Source organism: Homalodisca vitripennis, chromosome 1 (genome assembly GCF_021130785.1).
Source record: "Homalodisca vitripennis isolate AUS2020 chromosome 1, UT_GWSS_2.1, whole genome shotgun sequence".
NCBI lineage: Eukaryota > Metazoa > Arthropoda > Insecta > Hemiptera > Cicadellidae > Homalodisca > Homalodisca vitripennis.
Genome location: NC_060207.1, coordinates 64,161,241 through 64,187,230, shown reverse-complemented (window position 1 = coordinate 64,187,230; position 25,990 = coordinate 64,161,241). Strand labels below are relative to the sequence as shown.

Below are 25,990 nucleotides of genomic sequence, written 5' to 3'. Positions count from 1 at the left end.
CCAAAATGGATATAAACAAAATAAACTTTATTAGTTGTGGTTTATGAAATGAAATATAAGTTTATTTCCACAATCTTCATATAGGTACAGAGATTACAATGGGTTTGCAAATAAATATTAGTTAACAATGAAATTTTAAACATTGTAATTTCTAAATATATATTTGTTGAAAATTAGCCTACATGGGTAAGCAGCCTGTGCGTAGGCTAGAGACGCTATCCTTTATAGAAATTAATGTTAGTTTGTTTTGCCGGGTATGATTCAGAGGCAAACGAAAGAGCAACAATAATAATAATTTAAATTAAACAATCCGACAACAAAATTTTTATATTTAATTTACTTGAAGTAGTTATCACTTGAAATGTAGATGAATGACAGGTGGTATCGGAGGGGGGAAGGGGTGAGAGAAAGGACCAAGGTCAAGCCCGCCCATATTCAGATAAGATTAGGGCCTCGGCTCCCTCAAGGCCAATCTGTAGAAGGAAGAAATTAATGTTTTTCTTAAAAATTGAAATTGAAGTTGATTCGAATAATTTGAAGTGACTGAAGTTTTTGTAAATGTTTCTGAACAATACATGGGAAATATAAAAAGAATTTGTTATTGAAAATGATTTAACTAACCTTGTAACAGTTATACCGACATTAACTGCATGCCTGGTATTATAAGAATGTGATGTTTCTGGAAAAATTATGTTGTAATATTTATAAATATGAACTAAAAGATGCTTTATGTACAACTGTCGCAAGGAAAGGAGTGAAGATTCGTGAAAAAGAGTGTCAGCAGGATAACGCTTATTTTTCCTTAATCCTGCTTTTAAGATACATTTTTGTGTTATGTATAGGGGCTCCAAAACTGATTTTAATGCGCCACCCCAAGCAATGTTACCAAATGTAAGAAGAGATTGGACATAAGCGCAATACGTTATTTTAATTTTCTTTTTATTTAAAACATCGCTTAATCTTCTGAAAGCGAAAATATATTTTCTTACTTTTGCATGAATATAGGCTATATTATCAGACCATTTAAGGGGACTCGGATGGGCAAAAAAATTTTTTTTACCGAAAATTGTTTTTTTGTGATTTTGTATTTCCTGTTTCATTCTTTTTCAGAAAATACTTCACTTAAGATTTTCTGATGGTTAGTTCTTTTTTTATAGCCGCTTTTCTAAAGAATTGCAAAGAGATTTTGACGTGCAAGTACCAGAGAGCGATGGCCAATAAGGAGGCCTATGATCATAAAGATCATTTCCACCTGCCTAAAGTGGTAATGGACAAAATAAAACCAATATTTAGGGACTTGGCTTCACCAGACCTTCTAAGGAAATGTTTACACGGAGGTACACAAAACCCCAATGAATCCGTCAACAACATAATTTGGACTCGACTTCCTAAAAATACATTTATGCTAAGGTCAACCCTTGAACTAGGTGTATATGAGGCTGTTGCTTGCTTCAATCAAGGTAATATTGTGAGATGTTTAGCTTTAACAATTAGGCTACAAGCCTGGCAACAATTTGGTCAGACAAATTAAACAGAAAGATGAGATCCGAATCCGACAAGCAGAAAATGCCATCGAGGAATTAGAAAAGAAGTGCCGGCAGAGGGCAAAATTAACCAAATTAAGACTGGAAGAGTTGCTTGAGGAAGAAGAGGATCCAGATAACCCAGCATATGCCCCTGGACACTATTAACTGTCGTTTATTTTTGTATTTTTATAGAGTTGGTTACAATGAACTTCAAATGCGTTTTCTGTAAAACTATGTTTTTTGTTCGATAGGTACACTTTTCTCAAGAACTATTATAGGTAGCCTGCTGATTCTTTTTTTAATTTGTTCCCTAAGTAATAATCTACATTTTGAATACATATTATTGCCTTATGTTCAGTACTTAATTTTATACATCAGAGTAAATTGTAATTTTTTATGATATTTTTTGCATAAAAAGAAAAAAAATTTCACACGTTTATATGAAAAGATTTTTTATAACCCTGTATTCAAAATGTTAAGAAAAGTACAAGGAGCAGAATAAAAAAAGAATTAACTGACTACCATTTATAGTTTTTAAGATAATGGTACCTAAAATTCATCAAATTAACATTGTGGGGATAGGCCCATCCGACTCCCCTTAAGGCGATGATAAAAAATTACACCTAGATATTTGTAACTTGTAACACATTCAATACTTTTACATCCACATGTTAAATTTGCAGAATTGCCACATTGATGAATTCTCAAACTATTTAAATTGTAATCTGAATTATTGTTCAAAGAAATAGGTAGAAATTTTGTCTTAGATATATTTAGTGGGAGAAAATTTTGATCTAACCATTTTTTCAAAATCATTAAGTCGTTTGCAGCCTTTTCCTGTACTTCCATCCAATTGTTACCAGGAATAAAAAGAGTTTTCCATACAGATTTAGTTTAGAAATATTGTTTATATATATCAAAAACAAAATAGGTCCCAATGTACTACCTCGAATCACACCATAATCCACATTTTGAGGATCACTGTTCTCTCCGCAGATGACTTATATTGACTTGTAATACCCGTTACACAATTTGTAACTTAAATGTACAAATTTAAATAAAAAATGCCAAATGTACATAAAGTGCATGCACACAACTTCACTTTTACAGACATAAAAGTTTATATAAATTTAATTTACTTTTGTAGTATTAACTTTTGTACTACACGGGTGTTACAAAATGTAGGCACATAATGTTTAAAGGAAACGTTATCAAAATATTGATATATTTACCTTCAATTGTAGTAGTTGTGGACAGTGCAGGTTTCAAACTGCTGTTGTAGCAAACTCCAATAACTAAATCAGCGGTTTGCTATTTATTGTACGGCTACTAAATTACCAGGAAATTTGTTCCCAGAGAGTTGCTGTGGTTACTCAAAATTAAGAGATCTATTATATTATAATAACATGAAAGTTTGATACAATTTTACATGTACTTCTTCCTTTCAACTCAACTTCTAGTATATTAATTAATTTTTTTTTAATATTTATTTTTTCCCCTTCAGGGTTACTTTAGGCTGGAATCCTTCACATAAATAAATAATGACCTCCAGATAATACCAAAGCCCCTCCCTCATATAGGATTAGTATAATGACTACACTTACTACAAGCTTTCTGTCAGTAAAACTTGTGTGTGTAGATAATATTTAAAAATTATTTTATCTGCTTTAAATATACATTCAGTTTTAATAAATGCAATATATATGCAATCCAGTTTTATACGTCCCCTCTTTAGGAAAATATTTCCTGAAAGAGTCCTTAAGGCTTGTTAAGTGATATACTATTGGACGTTTAACCTCAGCAGATATAATTGTATCATTTTCTGTTGAAAAGCTATGCAATGGTTCAAAAGCTTTATGGATAATTTGATTACATTAATAAATATTTAAGATTCACATTTTCAACCTCTCGACAATGAAGCTTGCAAATTTGTGAGTAGTCGAATTACCTACCTCCTTATAGTCCTATGTGTGAGAGCGTTTAAGGCTATTAAATTTTGCTTGCTATATTGTAGATGATCGGAATGCTTCATCTTCAGTATTAAAAACAGTGATTTTGTATAATATTTTTCTTAACATGTGTTTCATCATTGCATGTATTTAATTTCTTTGGATATATTTTATATATATATAAAACTAATAATAATAAATACATATTGATATATATATATATATTTATATATCAATATTTGTTGTGTACATGTACCTATTTCTTAATTTTGTCGAGTAAGAAGTGTAATTTATTGCTTTTAAATTATCTATTTTAAATTTTATTCTCATTATTCTGTATAGTAAAAATGAAATTTTATAGTTGTATCTTTAACATATCTCCTTATCCCATCATTGTCCCACTCTGAAATTTGTGTGGTGTACTCTAAAAATAATTTATTCAAACATATATAATTTTTTAAATTAAAAAAACAACAATTTTTCAAATCAACTTTTTTGAGTTCCACTAACACATTTTTCCCCCAAAGTGTTCAATTTGCGTATCAAATTAAAACTCATAAAACCCTCTTTGAAATGAGTTATCTGTCACCTCTCTGGCATTTACAGAACTATAATTATAACAGATTTAAGATTTAACCATAAGCTAAAAAATACTATCTTTTGTGGTATTTGAAAATTTGTAACTAAAAAATTACGAGGAATAGATTAAAAACACATATATATATATATATATATATATATATATATATTTCAGTTCAGGATCTCAGAGTATGTAAACAAACCAAGTTTCAGCCAAATCCGAAATGGTCAACGGTTTTTTAGTTAGATTTGACATGGAATGACTGTTGTATCTAAATAAGATTTCAATATATTACAATGAAATTTACAAAATTTATTAAAAAGGAAAATTAAATAATTTATTAGTTATATTGTTTAAAAATTACAAGTTAAAAAATATTAGTCTAAAAACAAAATTAAAAACTTCCACAAAAATGTATTTTTGAGTATAATGTTAAAGCTAGTTCCTTAAACATTTAGTGCATACATTTACTTTACTTCATCATATTGTGTAAAACAAATTGTAGTAGGCCTTACACAAGTGGGCACTGCTCAGACACCTCCTCTTACTTCTGTGCACTTTATTTTTACAAATGTCTGGCAAAGGTTAATACACTGCTGGTTATGCATAATGCTATGAAGATGTTACTAATTTAAAATTAAATAACAAATACATATTGAATAACCGTTTTAGGTTTTCATAATTTCCGTTTATTGAGTAACATTTGTACTCTTGATTACACCACTCAAACCAAACAATCCATTATTATCTGAAAACGTCTCTCACTAACCTGAGCCAATTTGCAGTTTGATTGTAATAAGTAAATCAAAATTATTATATGGTTTTGAGAATGTTTTGTCAAACTTCTCACTTTTGCATGTTCAATTACATTATCATGATTTTTCCAGCAACCAATACATTTTACTGCTTGCCTGATAGTTTTATATTTAATGACATGGTCATCCACAAATTAATACACCCTGTATCAACTATCCCACTTATTCTGTTTGATAGGATCCTTGTACAAGACAGGCCTGCTAATAAACTTTTATCCGTAAAAATATTTATTTAAATTTACATTAACATTTAATATGAAATGAGGAAAATAGAAATAATAGTAAAATTAAAATTAAAATTCATTATACCGAGCATTTTATAATCAAAGGTTATTTCTAATAACATTCAAATTAAGCATTCTATGAAGAATACAAGACCTAGGACTTCTCATGCTAATTTCTCTGATGTTGGGTGGTATAGAAACTTATTTATTTCAAACTATTATAACACCATAAATGATTAACTACTAGTCTGTATTTACTACTGGCTTACAATTATATTTTCCAGTGTATTGTGTGCAATACCTTATACTTAATGATCATATAACATAATATGTTCTGATCAACAATTTTATTCACATTCAAGGTTTTTATTCCTATTACAAAAATGCAATCCTCACTTTTGTTACAGGTTGTGAATGCAGATTCAACTCATCTCAAAGTAAGTAATTTATCCTAACTAAAGTATCAAAACTACTTAGTCTTAATTTACACTATTTATTATGAGTTTTAATTTGAGAAGGCTAATGTAAGTTTCTTGAAAACATATACATTTACACATACACATACAATAATTTATGATCTACTCTACATCGATAATCATAAAAAGCCAGTATTTCAGCTTGTGTTAGAACGTACCCAATGTTTTCAAGGAGGACACAGTGAAAGGTAATGTGTTATAGAGCTTAGGAGCTATGAATGTATAAAAAAGTTTGTAAACAAATTTAGGAAAAGGCACAGTTACTCGGTTTAACATAGTAAAAATATCATTTGCCATCAGTGCGGGCAGCACGGAAGGTAATTTATTGCATAAACCAAGATGGCAAACAGTTAGTAATGACCAATATGATATTAATATACGATACAAAAATACCAAGTGACACACAGCACAGATGTAGAACAAGAAAATATTGCTACACACTAGCTATGTTTAATATTTCACAGCTTTTTCATTTTGTAATTTTCACTCCTTTAAACCGTATATTGTTTTGTTCGGGAGGGTGATAGTAATAGGTTAATAAAATGAAACTCGTATTTTGTAATAGGTTATAAAATACAGCTATTAATTTAATATTTACCCTTAATTCACAACAAAAAATATAGAAATGTTTACATTCCATGCACACAATGTTTACAATCCACGCACACAATGTTTACATTCCACGCACACAATGTTTACATTCCACACACACAAAAGAGAAATTTTGTCAGCCTACTGAGTGATAGACTTCAATGATGCTGAGCCAAATTCCACGGTTAGACTTACACTGTCATAGAAACTCATTCTTGCTTATATAGAAGTTTCTTTAAAAATTAAACATGTACAGGTTAAATCTTTCTGAAGATATCTTTCTACATACATTGACAGTTTTGTTCAGTAAGTTCAGTTTTATAGCAGTGTTCAAATGATAAAAATTCTGGTATGCTAGCGAGGGTACTACAATGCAAGAGTACGCTGAATTCAGATGTTAGCACCAACTTTTAAAATTTATTCCAGTCAATAATATTTTCTTCTTACTCTAGGAATAAAACTTGCACCTTTTAAAACGCATGATTGTACACGGTTTGTTTGCAACTTTATTTATTTTGCTATTTTCTTGTTCCCATCATGGTTACCCGTTAGATCAATGTTAAAATATTCATTAACATTCAAGTCAAATCCCATCGGATGACATACACCGTCATCAAACTTAGTGTTACAAGTATGGAAATTAATCTTCTTAAAATTTAAAGTCAGGTCAGTTCATTTTTGAGATATTGTGCAGACAGGCAGAATAAAATTTTTTCAGTCCCTCGAGTGACAAGCTTTGCTAACGCTCAGCTAATAAGAGCCAATAATTGATTATCTTAATTATAATCACATGCTAGAGGTAACTGTGAAAGTAACTGCTCCGTACTGGCACCTACAGATCACGAATTATTGCACTTCAGTGTCTTCCATAGCACATAGCTTTCTGATACATTTTCACATAGGATCAGCATTGTGATGTGTAAAATTTCCGAGGGACTGTAACTAAAATCCCTGCATTTTTCTGTTGCAATCTTTTTAACACACAAAGGTCGCAACCTATTCTAGGATTTAAAGGGTTATGCTAAGGCAATATGATAATGCTTACTATTTTATTATTTGTAATTTTCCTCTAATAGCAAAAATATTCTCAAAAAAGTCCCGTGATTTGTTTGACTGTCTCTCAGAATATATTACTTTAAATTATCTGCATGTAAAACTCTGTAAAAAAAATATATTAAAAGTACAATACTGTCTGCCTCAGCATATAGTAAAATAAATATTAAACAAGGCATAGCGTACCGTTTTACACTTAGAAATATAAAATTTGTATGTATTTCAAAATAAAATCTGCCTAAAAGTAACATGCGAAATGGACTTATTATAAGTAAGTGATTAAGGAAATGTTTCCCAAGTGAATGCATAGGGCAACATTTTTATTATAAAAAAAAAATAAAATGTGTTAAAGACTAACATGTTTCAAGGTTTAGCAAAAATATGTGAGGAGAGATAAGACGAGCTCTCAAGCTGTTACAAGGTTAATAACATAAATATTACCAAGTTCAAAAGGTGCAGCAAACTGTTGTACGTGCGATCTCTCCCGTGTGTTAACCTTGAAACTGGCAAAGTCGTAATTTATGACAAATTTTTTTGTCGTGAACTGGCAGAGTTGTAATTTGCAACATATTAAACATCATTGGCTAATTACAACATCTTTCAACAAATCTTTATTCAAATCGTATAAAAAGCTATGTTATTATAATTGGCAGATTCCGCATTTTCTTTTAATGCACTCAACTTTTATACATAAAACCTTCCTTAATATTTTACTGGCCGCTAAATGCTACAGATGTCTGATGTTCTATGACATCTTTACAGCTGTTTCTGTTTAAGTCAACTGGATTCTGTTCTGTTTAGTTTTATGTTGTTTTCGTTCTGTATTAGTAGTAGACATTTTCTTGATCAGCGTAATACCAGGTATTCTGCATAGTTACCCTGTTTTATTATGTTACTGTTTTGTGTTCAAGAATAATTTTAGTTGAAAAGATAAAAGTTTAGAAGTATGTTGGAAAAATTAGTCTTTGTACAGTAGTTACTACTTTGTCACTGTTTTCCTTAACCCGGTGTCAGGCGCATCACAGAGTTTTCCTCCGGGTTGATATATTTAGTTGTCAGTAACTAGTATACTGCGGGTTGCGACCTTGTTATTTGTGTTACTTTACGAGCCTCCTTCCTGGAAGAGATTGGCACAACCCCCATCCACATCGCGTCACTAGCACCAGTATTGTTCCAGAATTAGTGAAGGACTGGAGTTTTTCTCCGTGTGCGCCCGTTCACGTTATGAGTTACCGGAGTAAATATCCGTGAGCGCCTGTTCAAATATTTAGAATTGTGAGTTTTATCTTATGTTTTAGTTTTTGTTTATGATTTATTTTTTTATTGTGTTCTATTTGAAGTGTGATTAACTATTTAAAACATTTAAAAAATTAAACATAAATTGTGAAAATGGACTCAACTGAACGTTTTAGGATATCACGATTGTTAGATAGTGTGGAAAGAGAGGAAGAACATGACCGTGTCAGGCCAACTGGTGCATTTGATAGGGAATTATTTTCAAACAGTGGTGAAGAGGATGTGCGTATAACTGATGAAGAACTCAGTGATGCCGATATTGATGAACAAATTGAACTCCAATATGATGAAGAAACAATTCCATCAACTGAAAATTTCGTAATAAATGATGACGATTTCAATGACCTACAAGCATTGCCCTTGGCAAAACGTATGAATGATAACATATTACCTAGAATCAATGGAAAACTTGCTTACATCAGTAAAGGACGTGATATGTTATGGAATGTAGAACCTGAGAGACAAGTGCGTACACCCAACAGAAATATTTTGAGAATGCGGATGGGTTGTGTAAGTAGATCTGCAAAAAATATCCAAACCCCAATTCAAGTGTGGCAAAAAATATTTACGGATGAAATTATAAACTCAATAGTAGAAAACACGAATATTTGGATTGAGAAGAACAAAGATAAATTTATTAGAGAAAGATATGTAAAGCTAACAATTGTTCAAGAAATAAAAGCTACCATCGGTATTGTGTTTATGGCTGGCGTAATGAGAAATTCTCATCAAATTCTAGAAGACCTCTGGGCTCAAGATGGAACTGGAATTGAATTTTTTCAATGTATGATGTCCATCAAAAGATTTAAGTTTTTGCTTAGGGCGATGCGTTTTGATGATGTTATGACACGACAAGACCGAGAACAACTAGACAACCTGGCTGCTATTAGAGATTTGTTTGACCAGTTCATAGTGAACTGCCAAGAAAGTTTTGTAGTAAGCGAATTCATTACAATTGATGAAATGTTAGAATCATTTCGGGGGCGATGTCAATTTCGCATTTATATGAAGAACAAGCCTGCGAAATATGGGATAAAAATCTACGCTTTAGCTTGTGCGAAAACGTTTTATACATACAATCTTGAAGTTTATGCTGCAAAACAACCAGAAGGTCCTTATCAAGTTGACAACTCAGGAAAAGAAGTTGTAATTCGTCTTGCAGAACCACTATATGGCACAGGACGTAATATCACAACAGACAATTTCTTCACGTCTATTCCCCTATGTTATGAACTGCTGAATGATCATCGGTTGACACTAGTTGGAACTTTAAGAAAAAATAAACAAGAAGTTCCTAGTGTGTTTCTTGATGTAAAACGTCGACCAGTAGGATCCTCAAGCTTTGCATTTAGAAAGGAATGCACAATTGTCTCTTATAAGGCAAAGAGAAACAAAGATGTTATCCTCTTGTCATCTATGCACAAGGACGATGTGGTTGACTTGAACCATGATTCGCCCCGATGATGGTTGACTTCAACCTTTGCAAAACCTGAAATTATTTTGTTCTATAATTCAAGTAAAGGAGGGGTGGATACAGTGGATAACTACAAAGAAAGCCACATTACTGCAAGAATAACCAGACGTTGGCCAATGAGACAGTTTTTTTCAATGCTTGACATTGGAGCACTCAATGCATTCATCATCTTAAAAAAGAACCTTGACAATCCAACCATGAAAAGGAGAAATTTTATCAAAGATCTGTCAAAAAGTTTATGCATGGAATATGCTCAATCAAGGCTCTCAGTCCCAAGTCTTCCTTTGAATACAAAACAGAGAATCTGTCAAATAATGAACATCCAACCGGAACAGCGTCATCGACCTCCACTAGAAGATGGAATTACTTCAGGAAGGTGCGTTATTTGTGGATGGCGGAAGAATCGTCCATCAAAGACCAGATGCAACAAATGTCACCTCTTCATGTGTCGTGAACACTCTGCACCTGCCTCATGTGTCCAATGCCTAGCATCTGAAGATGTTCTGAAGAAATGCAAGTGAGCACTGACGATGACATTCATTGATGTTTATGTTTTCGTAACCAATATTTGACACTGGAAAGACCATGTAAGTTTCCATTTACACTGTAATTTTCTACACTTATTTAATTTATATTTAGTTATAAGAAAGTGATGTTTACAAAGTTTTTCTTATTAAAATGATTTAAATATTGTAACATTTAGGTATATTTATTTCTTCTATAAATTGTATAATTTTTATTTATAAAACTATTGTAACTTACAAATTGTACACTCCAATAAATTATAATATAACATGTTGCTTTCATATTTTTCATAGAGAATTTGTAGTAGTTATATCTTGGAACATATATGATTAAATAAATAAATATATATACGTCACGTTCTTTGAGACTAGGATTTATTTTGAAGTTTTCAAACATGTACTTGTTTCAATACTTAGTTTCATTTTACCTATTGTCTACTTTGAATTTACTTGTGTATTTAAGACGATTATGAATAATTGATGAATAAATAATAACGTCAATAGTTAAATAAAATAGTTGTAAGTTTTATTTCATACATTTTAAAGCCTAAAATATGCATATAAAAGTAAATATTTATAAGTGCATCTCAAAATTGAAATAAAAGACGTAATAGATCATTTAGCTGCATTATTTTGACACCTGGAGAAAAACTCCGTGAGCGCCCGTTCACGTCTTGAATTTGAAGCGCCCGACGCCGGGTTAAGATGCTTAGAAAAAAACATGACTAAGCACAAATGTTATTATAACATTAGAGTGAAAAAGACAATTCAAATTATATATGTGTGTTAAATCAATGTATATTCTTCCAATAATTAATTTATATTTTTCAGAATTCAAAGTATACAAAAGGAAACTATGCTGATCGCTGCAAAGACGAAAGAATGCGGGACTCTCCTAACGGAAATTCCTATCGTTCGGAAAGTCCAGATTCAGAGAGTCCAAGAGACAGAACGTATCAGAGCAAAGGCTCTTTCATCCAGAAAGTTCGGGAAAAGGAGAGAGAAAATAGAGACTACAAATCGAGAGACAAATATTCTGGTAATAAATTTTCAGAATTTATTTCACTAATAGTTGAAATATATAAATGTAGTCTACTGGATTAATGTATATGTTCTTATTAGATCCAGGACTAAGAAATACAATTTATTTACTTTATTCTTATATGGCAAAACGCCTACTGGTTCATTAACTCCAAAGTCTTTTTTGTATATCAATTGCAATAGGGTATATTATCATCTGTTCACTGTAAGAGATACCAAATAGTTTTTGATGGTCTTGGTGATCCCTAAACCACCTTCAAGGAAAATGTGGATCTGTGGTGTGTACATACTAAATTTTGAAAATTTGTCTTAGACCTCTAGAAATATATGTTAAGTTGAATTGGGTCTCAATAATTCGGGTGGTGAAGGAGTATGTAAATTTGTAGGAATTAAGTTTAAGCTATGTAACAGGACAATGATTTTAATAGTGGTTTACCACCCACCAAACACTGATGTAATGCATTTTTTCCAAATTTATTGAAATTTTTAACAAAGATAATGACACTTGAACCCACATTATTATTGTTGGGAATTTGTGTATATATATATATATATATATATATATATATATATATATATATATATATATATATATTTACTTAATCTAATTTCAGATAAAAACTCAAGTAAGAGTGACACATAAAAATGAAAGTTATATTGACAATGTATTTACAACATTTCAGAACTTTCAGTGGTAATTGTTGTTTGACCATGTTGGTATTCGCGTACAATTGAAAATTACTGCATTTTCTGATGATATTAGTAATACAACTTCCTAACTTATAATTAACAAAAAGTCATTACAATGTTAACCCTTGGTACGCTAAATAATCAGTAGAAGAAGCTACTGTTACACTTAACCCTTCGACGGACTGCGACGTATGCCGTACGTCTAGTATTTACCGCTGAACTCGGCCCGTGACGTACGTTGTACGCATCGTGCAGTCCGATCTTATAACGAATATATTTCGGTTATTTTTGGTGTAATACATTCGAGTTATACATCGTTGGAAAGAAAATGAAATGAACTATCGGTGTGTCGATACCTATGTATCGAAAGCCGTTCAACATGTAGTTTATAGTAGACGAAAAACATCAATCAAGGTGGCGCTTGCTGTCAGCTGTTTCTAACTACGCAATTGACTGTGAAACGACTTTGTCTGCTGGCATGACAATGTTATTGTTTGTTTGTGTTTAGCTGTTTATTTGTTTGGTTATGTTTGGTATTGTAGTAGAATATAATAAGAATATGGAGGGTGTGGACCTTAGAGATCAAATGCTAGAGAACTATCTACTGGAAAGGAAAAGAGGTACTAAATGGTACATGAAAGTCTTCAAGCGTATGCTAAACATTACAATTCTGAACTCATACATCATTTGGAAGTCAAAAGACAACAATATTGATCACTTAACATTTAGATTAGGTCTAGTAAAAGAAATTTTGGAAAGATTTCAACAAGAGGTACCAAGAACAGTTCAAGACAGACCATCCACTGAGACTCCACCAATGCGCCTAACTGAAAGACATTTTATTGAAAAGATTCCACCAACTAGGAAAAAAGCAAAGCCTCAAAGGAGATGTGTGGTTTGCTACAAACGTGGCAGAAGAAGGGACACAATCTACCTAGAGGACTGCTTCAAGACATATCACACAGTTGCAAATTTCTAATGTAATTACAGCAAATAACTTCCAATAAACATGTCTTAAAAAATTTTGTAATGGTATTTTGTACATGTTTGTATGGGTATACTTATATTTTAGCAATACAATCACTTTTACAAGTATAGGCTTAACAGAAAATCATTTAATGTATGTATAGGTAATGTTGTCACAAAACTGTGAAAAACAAGAAATTAAGTGGACCACTTAGGGGATTTGTTCAGTTCAAATCAAATAGTGCGTTGAAGGGTTAATTAAATTTTTTCTAAAGTTTATTTTTTTTATTGAACATATTGGTTAAATAATATATAAAAATACATGTTATGTTAAAAACTTATTTTTATTATTTACATAAATACATAATAAAAGTTTTCAAGTAATTTCAATTTTTTTTTTTAATTTAATTTTTTAAGACTTGATACATATTAGTTTAAAACAAAATAATTTGGAATTGGTACGCTGTTAAAAATTAAATTAGAAAGCACAAAACAGTTAGAAAATTGCACAGTTAGAATTGAGCTTGACTGTGGTAGACTTCAAAACAGTCATCCCGATGGACAGCAGGCTTGGCATTGCATGTCTTGCAAAGATAAATGGTTTCTTTTCTCAGTCCTCTCTTCAAACACACGACGCACCTAGCTGTTCCTTTTTCCCCTTTTTTCATAAAGTGATTCTTTCCACTGTTAGGTTACTAAACAAACAATGCACGTTCAGCTGTTGTTGTTACGAGCGAGTTTACCCGCTCCGAGCGTAGAGATGTCAGGCCGAGTGCACGCGCAGGCGGTTACGGCCAACAAAAACTAGATGTTGTGACTGACGACAGCTGTTTTGATGTGTCACGCTCCACCAATATCACAATGGAAGACAAAAGAAGCACTCATGCACATTCTGACGGCATTTTGTAGAACTGAAATGTTTATAATATGTTGTTAAGAGATACAGCGAATTATACCGCTTAGCGCGCTACGGGGAAATTACGATCAGCGATATATACCCCTTAACACGTACGAAGGGTTAAAATTAGTGTTCAATAATCAAAATCATTGGGAATCTGTTAATAAAGTTAAAGGAGTTGGATATAAATTTGAAGATATTTATTTTAACACTTCACACAAATTTGAAATTGCTTATCCTACTATGAAAAATAAACACATTGAAAACAATGTATGGTACACCTATGAACTACATCTTATAAAAGATAAATTGTTTCAGTTTTACCAACTTTTTCAAAACACAACCGAAAACATATTGAATATTTACAAATGGAAAAATAAATACTATGAAAGGTATATTGAAGGTGTTTAAGACAAATATTTTAACAATACAATGTTTTCATTTGGCAATAACTCAAAGGTAATTTGGGATTCAATAAACAGTACCATAAAAATTGTCACAGATTATAAAGATTTAACCTGTTGACGAGTGCGCACGGCATTTGCCGTGCCCCTATGATGGTCCATACTGAGTGACTCATTGACCAGTGACAGACTGTTAGGGAGTAAAACAAAAAAACTTTTAAATGTTAATAAACTTGTTTATTATAGTTTAAATGTATATAAAAATGCATTGTAGATTGTTAAAAGCAATATCCTCGTTTTAAAACTTTGCTAATGTGTGATACTGCTCAAAACAAGGATATATACAAAGGGCGACCTCACATGTTGAACATTCATAGCTGGTTTCTTTTCTTCTTGTCCAGTTCGAGTGGTGTGTTTGCATGCACACATAGCACTGCCTGAGTAGTTTTCACTTCTTTGTGTTATTCTGGGGGAGGGGCCTTATATAATGGCGACCTTGGAGGCGTAGCGGGTCTTGTGTCCCGCCTCCGTAAAATAGTTTTTAAAGTTATCACCAGGTCCCACCACAATACAGGACTAGCAACACTGTACAGAGACACTATTAGGAACAACTGAAAAGTTCCAAAAATCTCCGCTAGACATCACAGTAAGTCAGTGAGAACGAATTGACAGTCATTAGTCTGCAACGGAAAATGCCGTGCCTCCTCATACAGGACCAAACGGCAAATGCCGTGCACACTCATTTGGGTATGTTTTGCTGCACTCGTCAACAGGTTAAAGTCAGAACTGTCAAGTAGCTGGTGACCCAAAAAACAGTTCAAAGTGACAAATTTATAAATGTTATATTAATTATTAGCAGTAATAATAATAGTACCTCTAGTACAACATTATTAGCCTATACATTTAAGAACATTATATCAAATTGTTGTGAAGAAGTTGTAAAAACAAATTTTAATTTTGTTACAACTAGGGAGGTATTAAGTATAATTAGTAATTTGGTTAAAACCAAGAAATTTGCTGGCCATGATGGAATCCCTATGTTGGTGGTTAAGAAGTGTGCTGTAGAAATTGTAGACATTGTTAACTGCTCTCTTTAAATAGGCAGTCATACAATTTTCTTGCCATTCTGGTGTATAAGAATATCACTAAGTAAACACTAAGGGATAGCTATTATCCAATATCTATCTACTTTCTTAAAAAAAGGAATTGTATTTTACAACTACATTTAAATATTTTTAACAAGAACTTAAATCCCACACAATTTGGCTTTATATCTAATAAATCAAATAAATTATAGTCCGAAACATATCAATGCATCTGGTTTGTGGTACGGTGTTGCCATTTGTAACAGAAGAATGGGGTAATTGATTTAATTCAACAATCAAGTGATAATTTGATTTTTTTCAAAATTGTTCGAATCACTTGTTTGGCTTTGATTGTTTCAATCACTTAGGATAGCGGAAGAATGTCCGCTTTTGAGACTAGAAAGCTTTTGCATGTACTCTGCACATAAACTGTTGTTTAATGTACTTACCAGATATATTTTTTAAACCTCACATGAGTATAGAAGAATAGTATTGTGCGATAAAGCGCAAATAGTATCTTGCAGAAGCAAATAGTAGAGATATTTTTACATTATCAATAGACTTGTTTAAAATTGACTTTTTCATATAATATAAAAGTATGAGTTTTTTTTTGTCCGAAACTGATTAAAGTGAGAGAATTTGAGAGTAATAAGCAGTTGGGTTTTCACCAATTTTATATTTAACCTATATTTTATAGTTTGGCCATAATTTTAGGCTAAAGATCAGCGTTATAAAGAGGAGATCTATCACATGACGATTAACAGACAAGCTCTGGGATCAATATGGTATCACTGCTGACTCAGCAATGTTTGTGATTGGTACGAGGGCTGTTTTTTTTTCAAGTTCCGTTTGTTTCTCCAAATAACCAGCGTAGTGGCGGGAGGCGGGGCTGCGTGTTGTGCAATTGCGCCGCTCCCCCACTACAACCAACGCCGTTGCCGGCTCCAATCCATCAGTCGTAGCCGAGCTACGGGCGAGTAAAGATGGCCGCTACGATCAATTCTCCCGCCAGTTGTGAGTTGCGAAGTGTGATTCGTTTCCTTCAAGCTGAAGGATGTAGTGCTGCTGAAATCCATCGCAGAATGAGTGTTGTGTATGGTGAACACTGTATGAGTGATAGCGCGATAAGAAAATGGTGTAGGCTATTTGCTGAAGGTCGAACAGACGTCCATGACGAAGGCGGTCAAGGACGCAAGTCGGTCGCTACTGCAAGTTTGGTTGAACGAGTTGACCAAGCGATCCGGGAGAAACGGAGGTTTACAATTGATGAACTTTCTACCGAATTTCCAGCCATTTCAAGGTCTTCCTTGTACAAGATTGTGACCACCGAGCTAGGGTACCGAAAATTGTGTGCCCGTTGGGTACCCAAAATGTTGAGTGAGGATCACAAAACGAAGCGAATGGCGTCAGCCCTAACTTTTCTGACGCGATATGACAACGAGAAAGACAGTTTTTTAAAGTCTATTGTTACTGGGGATGAAACTTGGGTCCTGTATGAAAATCCAGAAACCAAGGAACAATCAAAGCAATGGATGCACACTCACTCCCCTAGCAAGCCCAAAAAATTCAAGCAGACTTTGACCAAAAGGAAAACAATGGCTACAGTGTTTTGGGACCAAAAAGGTGTGCTTCTGGTTGAGTTCATGCAACAGGGAACAACGATAACAAAGGAATCATACTGTGAGACTCTACATCGCCTCCGGAGAGCAATACAAAACAAACGGAGAGGAATGCTGTCATCCGGCGTGGTCCTGATCCACGATAATGCACGACCGCATAGTGCCAATGTCACAAAACAACTTCTGCAAAAGTTCAAATGGGAAGTTTTCGACCATCCGCCGTATAGTCCTGACTTGGCGCCCAGTGACTATCACCTCTTTCGAGAAATGAAGGCGTGGTTAGGTGGACGACGCTTCGCTGACAACGAAGAGCTTCAAGCAACTGTAAGGGTCTACCTGAGCTCACTGGCGGCAGACTTCTTCGAGGAGGGTATAGGAAAGCTTGTCTCTCGCTACGACAAGTGCCTCAACATTTTTGGTGACTACGTAGAAAAATAAGTAAGAAATTACGAATCTTTTGGTAATAAAATCATCTTTTTATCTCAATGTGTTTATTATTTATGGCCTATCGGAACTTGAAAAAAAAACAGCCCTCGTACTATGCTGCCCTGTTGATTTGTAAATACACAAACTTTATTCAAACTTGTGATTTATGCTTAACTTAAAGTAACAGTAAATATGAAAGGGTAAAAATGTTTTTGTATAGTATAAAGTATATTGTATTTTTAACCTACTTTGCTTGAATACATTAAACAATAATTGATCACAGTAGCCTGTTTTTCAAACTTCCATTCTTCCTCTTCCCTCTCTGAGAAATTGTCATCTGAGTCTTCGGCAAGGTTTACTATAGACGGTTTGATAGTTATGTTATGAACGAACTGTTCGTTGTAGTCTTCATATTGTAAATACTAAGCATCGTGAACGCTTTTCTCCCATTCCCCGACTGTCTCTTATCTTATCAACTTAAAATATCATAACAGTGACATTTGGTGGCTATTTTATAAATAATAGGCATACAGAAACCAATATATGCAGAGATAAAGGGTTAACAAACTAGTAAACTGTTCATTAGGCATTTTCTTTTCTTTTAATATTAGTTTAAGGTTATTCGTTCAAAAACCAGTTAAATATTTTAATTATGATAACAATTCCTGTTATCCTATTTAAACTTAATATAAATATAATCTTACTAAATCGTCAAAAGTACTTTGTTGGTATGTCTAGAGAAACTAGCTTTAGAAAACATATTAATCAAACCTTTTACTTTATAGCTTAGAAAGCAACTGTGACTTAATTTCAGATACACAGAAGGGGGAGGGCTCATATGAGATTTATTATTATTTATCTGAAAGTTTTGAGATATATGAAGAGTTTTTTGGCTATACTTACCAAATGTTAGGCATGAACAAATTATTAATCTTCTCCAGTCTCAATGTATTTTTGAAGTTGGATTTTTCACTAGTTGAAAGCACCCAGCCATTCAATGTTTGGAATTGACTCAAAATATTTATGAATCTCATTATCAATTTCGGCTTCTGAAGAAGCGAATTTTCAGTTGGACCATCATAAAATGGTATGTACGTCTCATCACCAGTGACAATTTTGAAAATAATCTGATGACCACTATCATTAACCCATTGCGGATCACTGACGAGCTGTGCTCGTCATGCAGCGGCCGGGCCTAACGACACGATGACGAGCTCAGATCGCAAAAGCGGTCTGCTTTTAAGTTTCTCTCCAAATAGTTCTATTAATGTATGATAGATTGGGTGAACGTCTTTACTTGTCAACTATGAGTGTTTAACAAAAGTATACGTTCAGAGTTTTCAAAAGTTTTATAAATATCCTACAGATCGCAGTTTTATGTCGAAGTTGAAACATCATTCATATGAGTTATGTGAATATATATAAATATATATTGTATTTAATTATTTTGTTTTCAAGAATATAGATGAAGATATTTTTATAAACCTGAATCCAGTTCAACGTAGATATAAAGTGAGTATACAATAACGAGCAATACGATGTGGTGCACTATTGCTGTTCGTTCGGCCGCTGACCGTAAATTAATTCGTGCCCGCACGCCAAAACAATACGATCCGCAATGGGTTAAGCAGTTGGAGAATCTGTTGGCAGATTCTCACATGCTCAGCTTTATGCTCATATCAAACCCATTGAGAACAGGTTTTTCTGATTTCAAGTCATGTAATATTATTTGCACTGCTGGGGAATTAATCTCTTGGGAAGCTTGAACCAATAAATAAGTGCAGTGGCGATCCTCTTGGATCGTAGCATGCACCCAATCAATGGTTTTTTTTGAGTAACAGAGAAATGCAAGGTCCTAAACATTTGTCATCTTGAAGCGAATTACAGCTGCCTTAAAATTCCAAGGATCAAACTAAGTTGCTGACAGGTACTGAGAGATTCAAGGGCAATCAGGTAAGAATGATAAACTATTGCAGTATGCACTGTCTGGTGGTATCTCATAGTTTCAGAGTTACACTCGAACTGCCAGCCACAATTCTGTTAACACATTGATCTTCTGCTGACAGTCTTTTTTTAATCCTCAGGTTGAAATTAGTTTCTTCTTTCAGATTGTGTTAGGTCTCCAAAGGACAAACGTGCGAGAGAAAGCAGAGATTCCGAGCACAGAACTAATCATGACAGGAATAGTTCAGAGGTAACTCATTACAATAATAAATTTATCGTTGTGTATATATATATATATATATATATAGAGATCCGGGTTCGAGTCCCGGCGGAGCAAGTACTTTTTGCGATTCAATATTCATTTAAATTAAATTAGGCTATTGCCACTTATACAAATTTAATGTATATATATTATACATCCGAACCCGGATCTCTCACTTGCCGGGTGAATGTGCTACCATTACACCACATAGCCCTCCCTTTTTACTATTCAATTATTTTGTAATTGACCGTTTCTTTCACATATGTGTTTAAATAATCAAACTAACATATGATCGGAAGACCAAATACCTGTCAAATGACTTCTGTTTACATTCATTAAATTTGTATAAGTGGCAATAGCCTAATTTAATTTCAATAAATATTGAATCGCAAAAAGTGCTTGCTCCACCGGGACTCGAACCCAGATCTCTCACTACGGGAGCAAGTACTTTTTGCGATTCAATATTTATTGAATATGCGATTACATATTTAGCATGTATATACATTTACAGTATTTTAAATTTTCATAGAAGGCAGAGACAAATTTTGTTCGAGATTAAATTTTAGTAAACAAGTGCTGATATTGAATAAAATTAACTCACAAGTTTAATCAACCATTGGTTTTTACCCGTTATTTGATCTAACACGGTTTTCTTAAATAGATTTTGAGAGAATGAATTATCGTAGAATAGTGAACTAAACGGCTATCCCACAAAATCAAATCCTGAGAACAGTTTAAAAATATTTTCATAAATATTTAAATTCAGAGTGTGGTAACAATCTGTAGGACTGAGATTGGATATTCAGTTCTCAAATATATAAAAGTGTAATGTGGTACATTTTAACTCTAAATCTGGCTGTTATTTCATCCTATAGTGTTGTTTTGTTTTAGAGCTTCATACAGGGTTTAAACAAGTTTATTAAAAATGTAAGTTAGGAGCAACATATACGAGGTCTGTCCAAAAAGTATCCGACTGCTGACCAGTAGGCGGCCGCGGCGTAACCGACCGACTCGAACCGGTTATTGGAGGGGAGGGGCGAGCTTACTCCTTCCCATATTAGGCATTGAATACGATCCGCCACTCAGTGAGTCACAGTGCTCTGTTCCGTCCAGTACTGCCGTGTATGTGCGTCGCATTTCAATATGACTGAACGTGTTGAGCAGCGCATTTGCATTAAATTTTGCCAAAAACTTGGCCATTCAGCATCAGAGACGATTACTATGATACAGAAAGTTTATGGTGACGTGTCTATGGGCGATACACAATTAAAAGAGTAGTTTAGGCAGTTTAAAAATGGCCGCATATCAGTAGAGAGTGATGACCGATCTGGCAGGCCTTCAACGGCCAGAAACACTGAAAATGTTGAACGTGTTCGTGCAGCAATTAATGAAAACCGTCGATTGACTGTCCGAGAGCTGGAAGAAGATTTAGGAATACCAAAATCGTCAGTTTGTAACATTTTACATGAAGATTTAAAAATGAACCGTGTTTCGGGAAAATTTGTTCCTTGGCTGCTGACAGAAGACTAAAAGAACTGTCGACTTGAAATCGCACAGGACAATCTGGATTTTATAAAAAATGACCCAGGGCTATTTAAAAAAGTTATTACTGGTGATGAGTCATGGGTTTATGGCTACGAACCTGAAACAAAGACTCAATCTTCACAGTGGAAACCTCGTGAAGAGCAACGGCCGAAAAAAGCAAGACAAAGCAATGTCAAGACAATGCTGACGGTTTTTTTTTACCAGGACGGCGTTGTTCATCACGAATATGCTCCAAGAGGCCATACAGTGAATAAGGAGTATTATCTTGAGGTTCTAAGGCGGCTACGAGATGCAGTGCGAAGCAAATTACCTGAACTGTGGACAAGCCGTGACTGGATCCTGCACCACGACAACGTGCCAGCTCATTCCTCAAATCTTATTCAGCGTTTTTTGGTCAAACACGACATCAGCCAACTATGACAGCCTCCCTACAGTCCTGACATAGCTCCTTATGACTTCTGGCTATTTCTGAAATTAAAAATTTCTTTGAAAGGAAAAAGATTTGGCGATGTGAACAAATAAAACAAAATGCGACGAAGGACCTGTTAGTCATTTCGCAAAATGAATTTAAGGAGTGTTTCTGGAAGTGGGTCAGACGTCAAGGTCGGATACTTTTTGGACACACCTCATATATAAATGTATATTTTTGTTCAGAATTAAGGAATAATGTTTGTTATTTAAAGTAGGTCATAAGAAATGTTTACATTTTTTTAATGAGATTCAAACTCTGCAAAAACATTTCTAAAACTTGGGGGCATGCTTATGAAATCAAATTATTGTGAGAAAAATGTAAATGTGAGATAGCTATTCTGTGCCAAATTTCTGACTAGTTTCAGAAAAACATAAACTTATGTATGAAACCATAAGACAGGTATATACAAAAAGCAGTTATATGCATAAATTATGAAAATAGGGTTTATATTGCTTGCTAATATAATTTTACATGAATATAAGTTATACTGCACATTTTCTTATGTAGAATGAAATGAAGTATACTGCAGCAATTAAATAAATTCCATAACACATTTTTTGAAAAGTATAAAAAGTTACTTTTTGCCATTATACACAAGTTTTAATATTGTGAGGGTTAAAGCTTATTGGTGAATATAAAACTGTACTATCTTCATTTATTTCAAAATGGCAACCAAACATCTGTGTCAAGACTATATATTACTGTGTAATTAGTGCATTATTTTATTTTGTTTAGCATTATGTGATTGATGGATTTAAAATTTTTAATAAATTAGGCCAAAATAGTTCAAAATCAACACTAAACTAATTTGAAATAAATATATCCTGTTTTTTACGATTTATTTTATTTTTGCAATATAAAATTTAAATCAGGACTCTAGGACTCTAGATGTATACATAAAGAAGGTATTAATTATATCTGAAAAACAGAAAATAGTATATGTAATATATACGAGGGGGTACCCAAAAAAACCGGAATTTTGTTTTAAATATATATATATATATATGTTTTTTTTTACAAAACAAACTTATCACCTTCAAAGTATTCTCCATTGCACTTTATACTCTTATCCCATCGTTGTTTCCACTGTTCGAAACATGTTTTGTACTCCTCGTCAGTGATGGCTGCCAGTTCCTCCGTTGTTTTTTTCTTGACGTCATCCACGCTGTCAAATCGGAGTCCTTTCATGCCCCTTTTCATTCGTGGGAATAAAATGAAGTCGCACGGAGCCAGATCTGGTGAAACCATGTCATTTTTGGCCAAAAACTGGGTGACAGATATTGCTGTGTGCACAGGCACGTTGTCATGGTGAAAAAACCAGTCCCTTGTTTGCCACAAATCAGGTCTTTTGTGACGAATGCTCTTCCGTACTCTTCTTAAGACTTCAAAATAAAACAAACACTTGATTTACTGTCTGGCCTGGTGGAACGAATTCTGAATGGACAATCCCCTTTACATCAAAAAACAAATGAGCATTGTTTTGACACTCGATCTGACTTGACAGCATTTTTTTGGTCTGGGTGGTGATGCCGTCTTCCATTGGCTGGATTGTTGTTTGGTTTCTGGGTCGTACCCATAGCACCAAGATCCGTCACCTGTAATTATTTTTGACAAGAAATCTGGATCGGCTTCAAGTTGCTGCTTCAAATCACGGCAGGCTCCAATTCTACTTTCCTTTTGAAAGTCAGTGAGAGCACGAGGCACAAACTTGGCAGCAACCCTTTTCATGTTCAAGTCTTCAGTTAAAATCCGTTGAACTGAGCTCCATGACAGCCCAGTAGCCTCTGATATTAGCTCGATAGTTTGTCGTCAGTCCACAAGCAAAACTTCTTTCACTTTCACAAGATTTTCGTCTGTTCAGGAAGTCGATGGTTGTCCAGAACGAGGTTTGTCCTGAATTGACATGTCACCATTTTTAAACCGAGAAAATCATTCGTACACTTGGGTTTACCCCATAGCATCGTCTTTGTAGGCTGTCTTCAAAATTTCAACTGTTTCAGTGGCATTTTTGCCAAGCAGAAAAAACATTTCACAGCTGCACGCTGTTCACTCAAACTTGCCATCGTAAAAAACAGCACAATCACAAAACATTTACTGCACGGGGACAGAACACATCAGGTCAATGCAACAGGCAGCACTCAGCTAGCAAAGAGCAGCACTACAAGAGCAGCACCAAGCGGCGAGAATTTGTACTATGCAAGCTCCGCCTACGGCAGAGCTATTCCAGGAACTTTTAGGGTACCCCCTCGTATAGTTTCTTTAGGGAAATTATGGTCTACATGGACAAGTAAGCCTGTGCGTAGACCCTAGCCATTATGGTGCCGATAATTGGAACGGATTTTAGAAGAAATAAAACTAATTGTAATAAATTAAATTTAGAAATTTTAGAAACAAGTAAATACCAAAAAAATGAAAAGAACAATAACATTTTAATGTTAAATGTTTTAGTGGATGATCTTTCTGTATTGATGACAACCTCTTTAAGCTATAAAATAATCAAAATAAATTATATTTTAAGATCAATAATTAAAAATCAATATGAGTTGGATAAAGTTATTATCATTCAGGAGCAGCAGGATGTGTAATGTGAAATTTTTCAAAATCAAGGTCTTTAGTTCCAGGTTGAATGAGGTATGTTGGAATTATTAATAAGAAATCTTTGATTTTAAAGGCCTTTTATAGTATTAATATTTAAATGTTTTTTTTTTTTTTTTTAGAAGATTTTAGTTGATTAAGTGTGTTGAAATTGAATTTCCTAGGATAAGAGGGAGGAGCGGGATAGGGTGTTACGGGTAGGAGACTGGTCAGAGCACCTCAGTTCGTCAGGCAAGAAGTACTATTATAACTGCAAGACGGAGGTGTCACAATGGGAGAAGCCCAGAGAATGGGTGGAACGCAGCCGGCCGGTCCCGGCTCACCCCCTGACTCCTACATACAACAGTGGCTCCAGTAGGACAGGTACTGTAATACCGTAATACCTTTTTTTCTGGTTTTCATTTAGTTAATGGATTGGGATCCAGTAGCAACAGACAATTGGGTACTTTGGAATTTTGTCACTGTTTACTTTGTATTATTATATTACATGAGTTGTAAAACTACGGTAACTGTTAATTAATGTCAATGTTTAGTTAAACACATTCTCTATGGATGACAAAATTACTGGCGATAGAAAATGCGGGAATTTTCGTTTGTTTTTTACTTACCCAAAACGGAGTCAGGATGGCCAAAAGGGTTGTCCAAGGTATCCTGGAAGCTTCATTGGCCAGAACGGGTGACGTCATGTCCGTGCCGAGTCTGCTCGTCACCCACACTGGGTGCCGGTCCCCGTGTTGTATGTGCTCACAGCGCACTAGGTTTCGACACAAACACTCGCGAATTACACGTATATAGTACATGAATGACACGTGGATAGTACATCAATTACACGGATATATTACATATTAGTTTGAAAAATATACAACATCAAAAACAGTTAACAGTCCCCCTCCTCGAGTAAAAAAAAAAAAAAAAAAACTATATACATCCCCACCCACCGCCAAGACTTAAAAACTACTTATTTGTCCTCGTGATACTTATCAAAGCAACTGAGTTCACACAGACCTGGTTCATCAGGGCACACTGCACAATAGTAGACTGTTTCCTTACGCTTGCCTTATTGGTAGCAAACGCGGCACCTCCGTGTAACTGACTTGCCATTTCCTTTGCGCTTCGTTAGTTTGGAGAGACGATGCATGCTGTTGCGCGTTGGTGTGATGAGCAGTGAGGCTTCCTTTGGAGGGAGCAGGTCTTCAAGAACACGAACTCAGAAGTCATACAGGGACAGTCTATCTGAGTTGTACATGTTGTACGGGTAAACAGAATTTATTACAACAACCTGGAGAAAGTGCAAAAAAATTTTCTTGTGCCATCGCAGGGTCTTGCGCTCACAGGGGTAATAAGATACCATTTAGTCCAAGCGGTCAGTCCCCTTCATGTGAGAGTTGTAGTACATTATTGGTTTTGGCAGCGTTCGTTTTTCGTTTCTCCTGATGGTGGTTTGGACCATCTCTTTGTCATATTGTGTGGAGATGTAGGTCACCGTCCGTGGCCATAGTTTGCTATCGTTTCACCTTTGCCCAATGCCTTTGCTT

General features: G+C 34.2%; 1 protein-coding gene across 3 annotated transcripts in view; it reads left to right on the top strand.

Annotated features, from left to right (window-relative positions):
- The window catches only part of LOC124363256 (WW domain-containing adapter protein with coiled-coil homolog), a 46,729-nt gene that overhangs the window by 5,730 nt on the left and 15,009 nt on the right, over positions 1–25,990 (top strand). For all 3 annotated transcript variants that reach the window (XR_006922535.1, XR_006922538.1, XM_046818470.1), the window contains 4 exons: positions 5,502–5,531; positions 11,340–11,547; positions 19,746–19,831; positions 24,620–24,818. Coding sequence is in view for 1 of the 3 variants with exons in the window: in XM_046818470.1 (XP_046674426.1) it covers positions 5,502–5,531; positions 11,340–11,547; positions 19,746–19,831; positions 24,620–24,818 (523 nt within the window). In the remaining 2 variants the exon portion in view is untranslated. The remainder of the gene's footprint in view (positions 1–5,501; positions 5,532–11,339; positions 11,548–19,745; positions 19,832–24,619; positions 24,819–25,990) is intronic.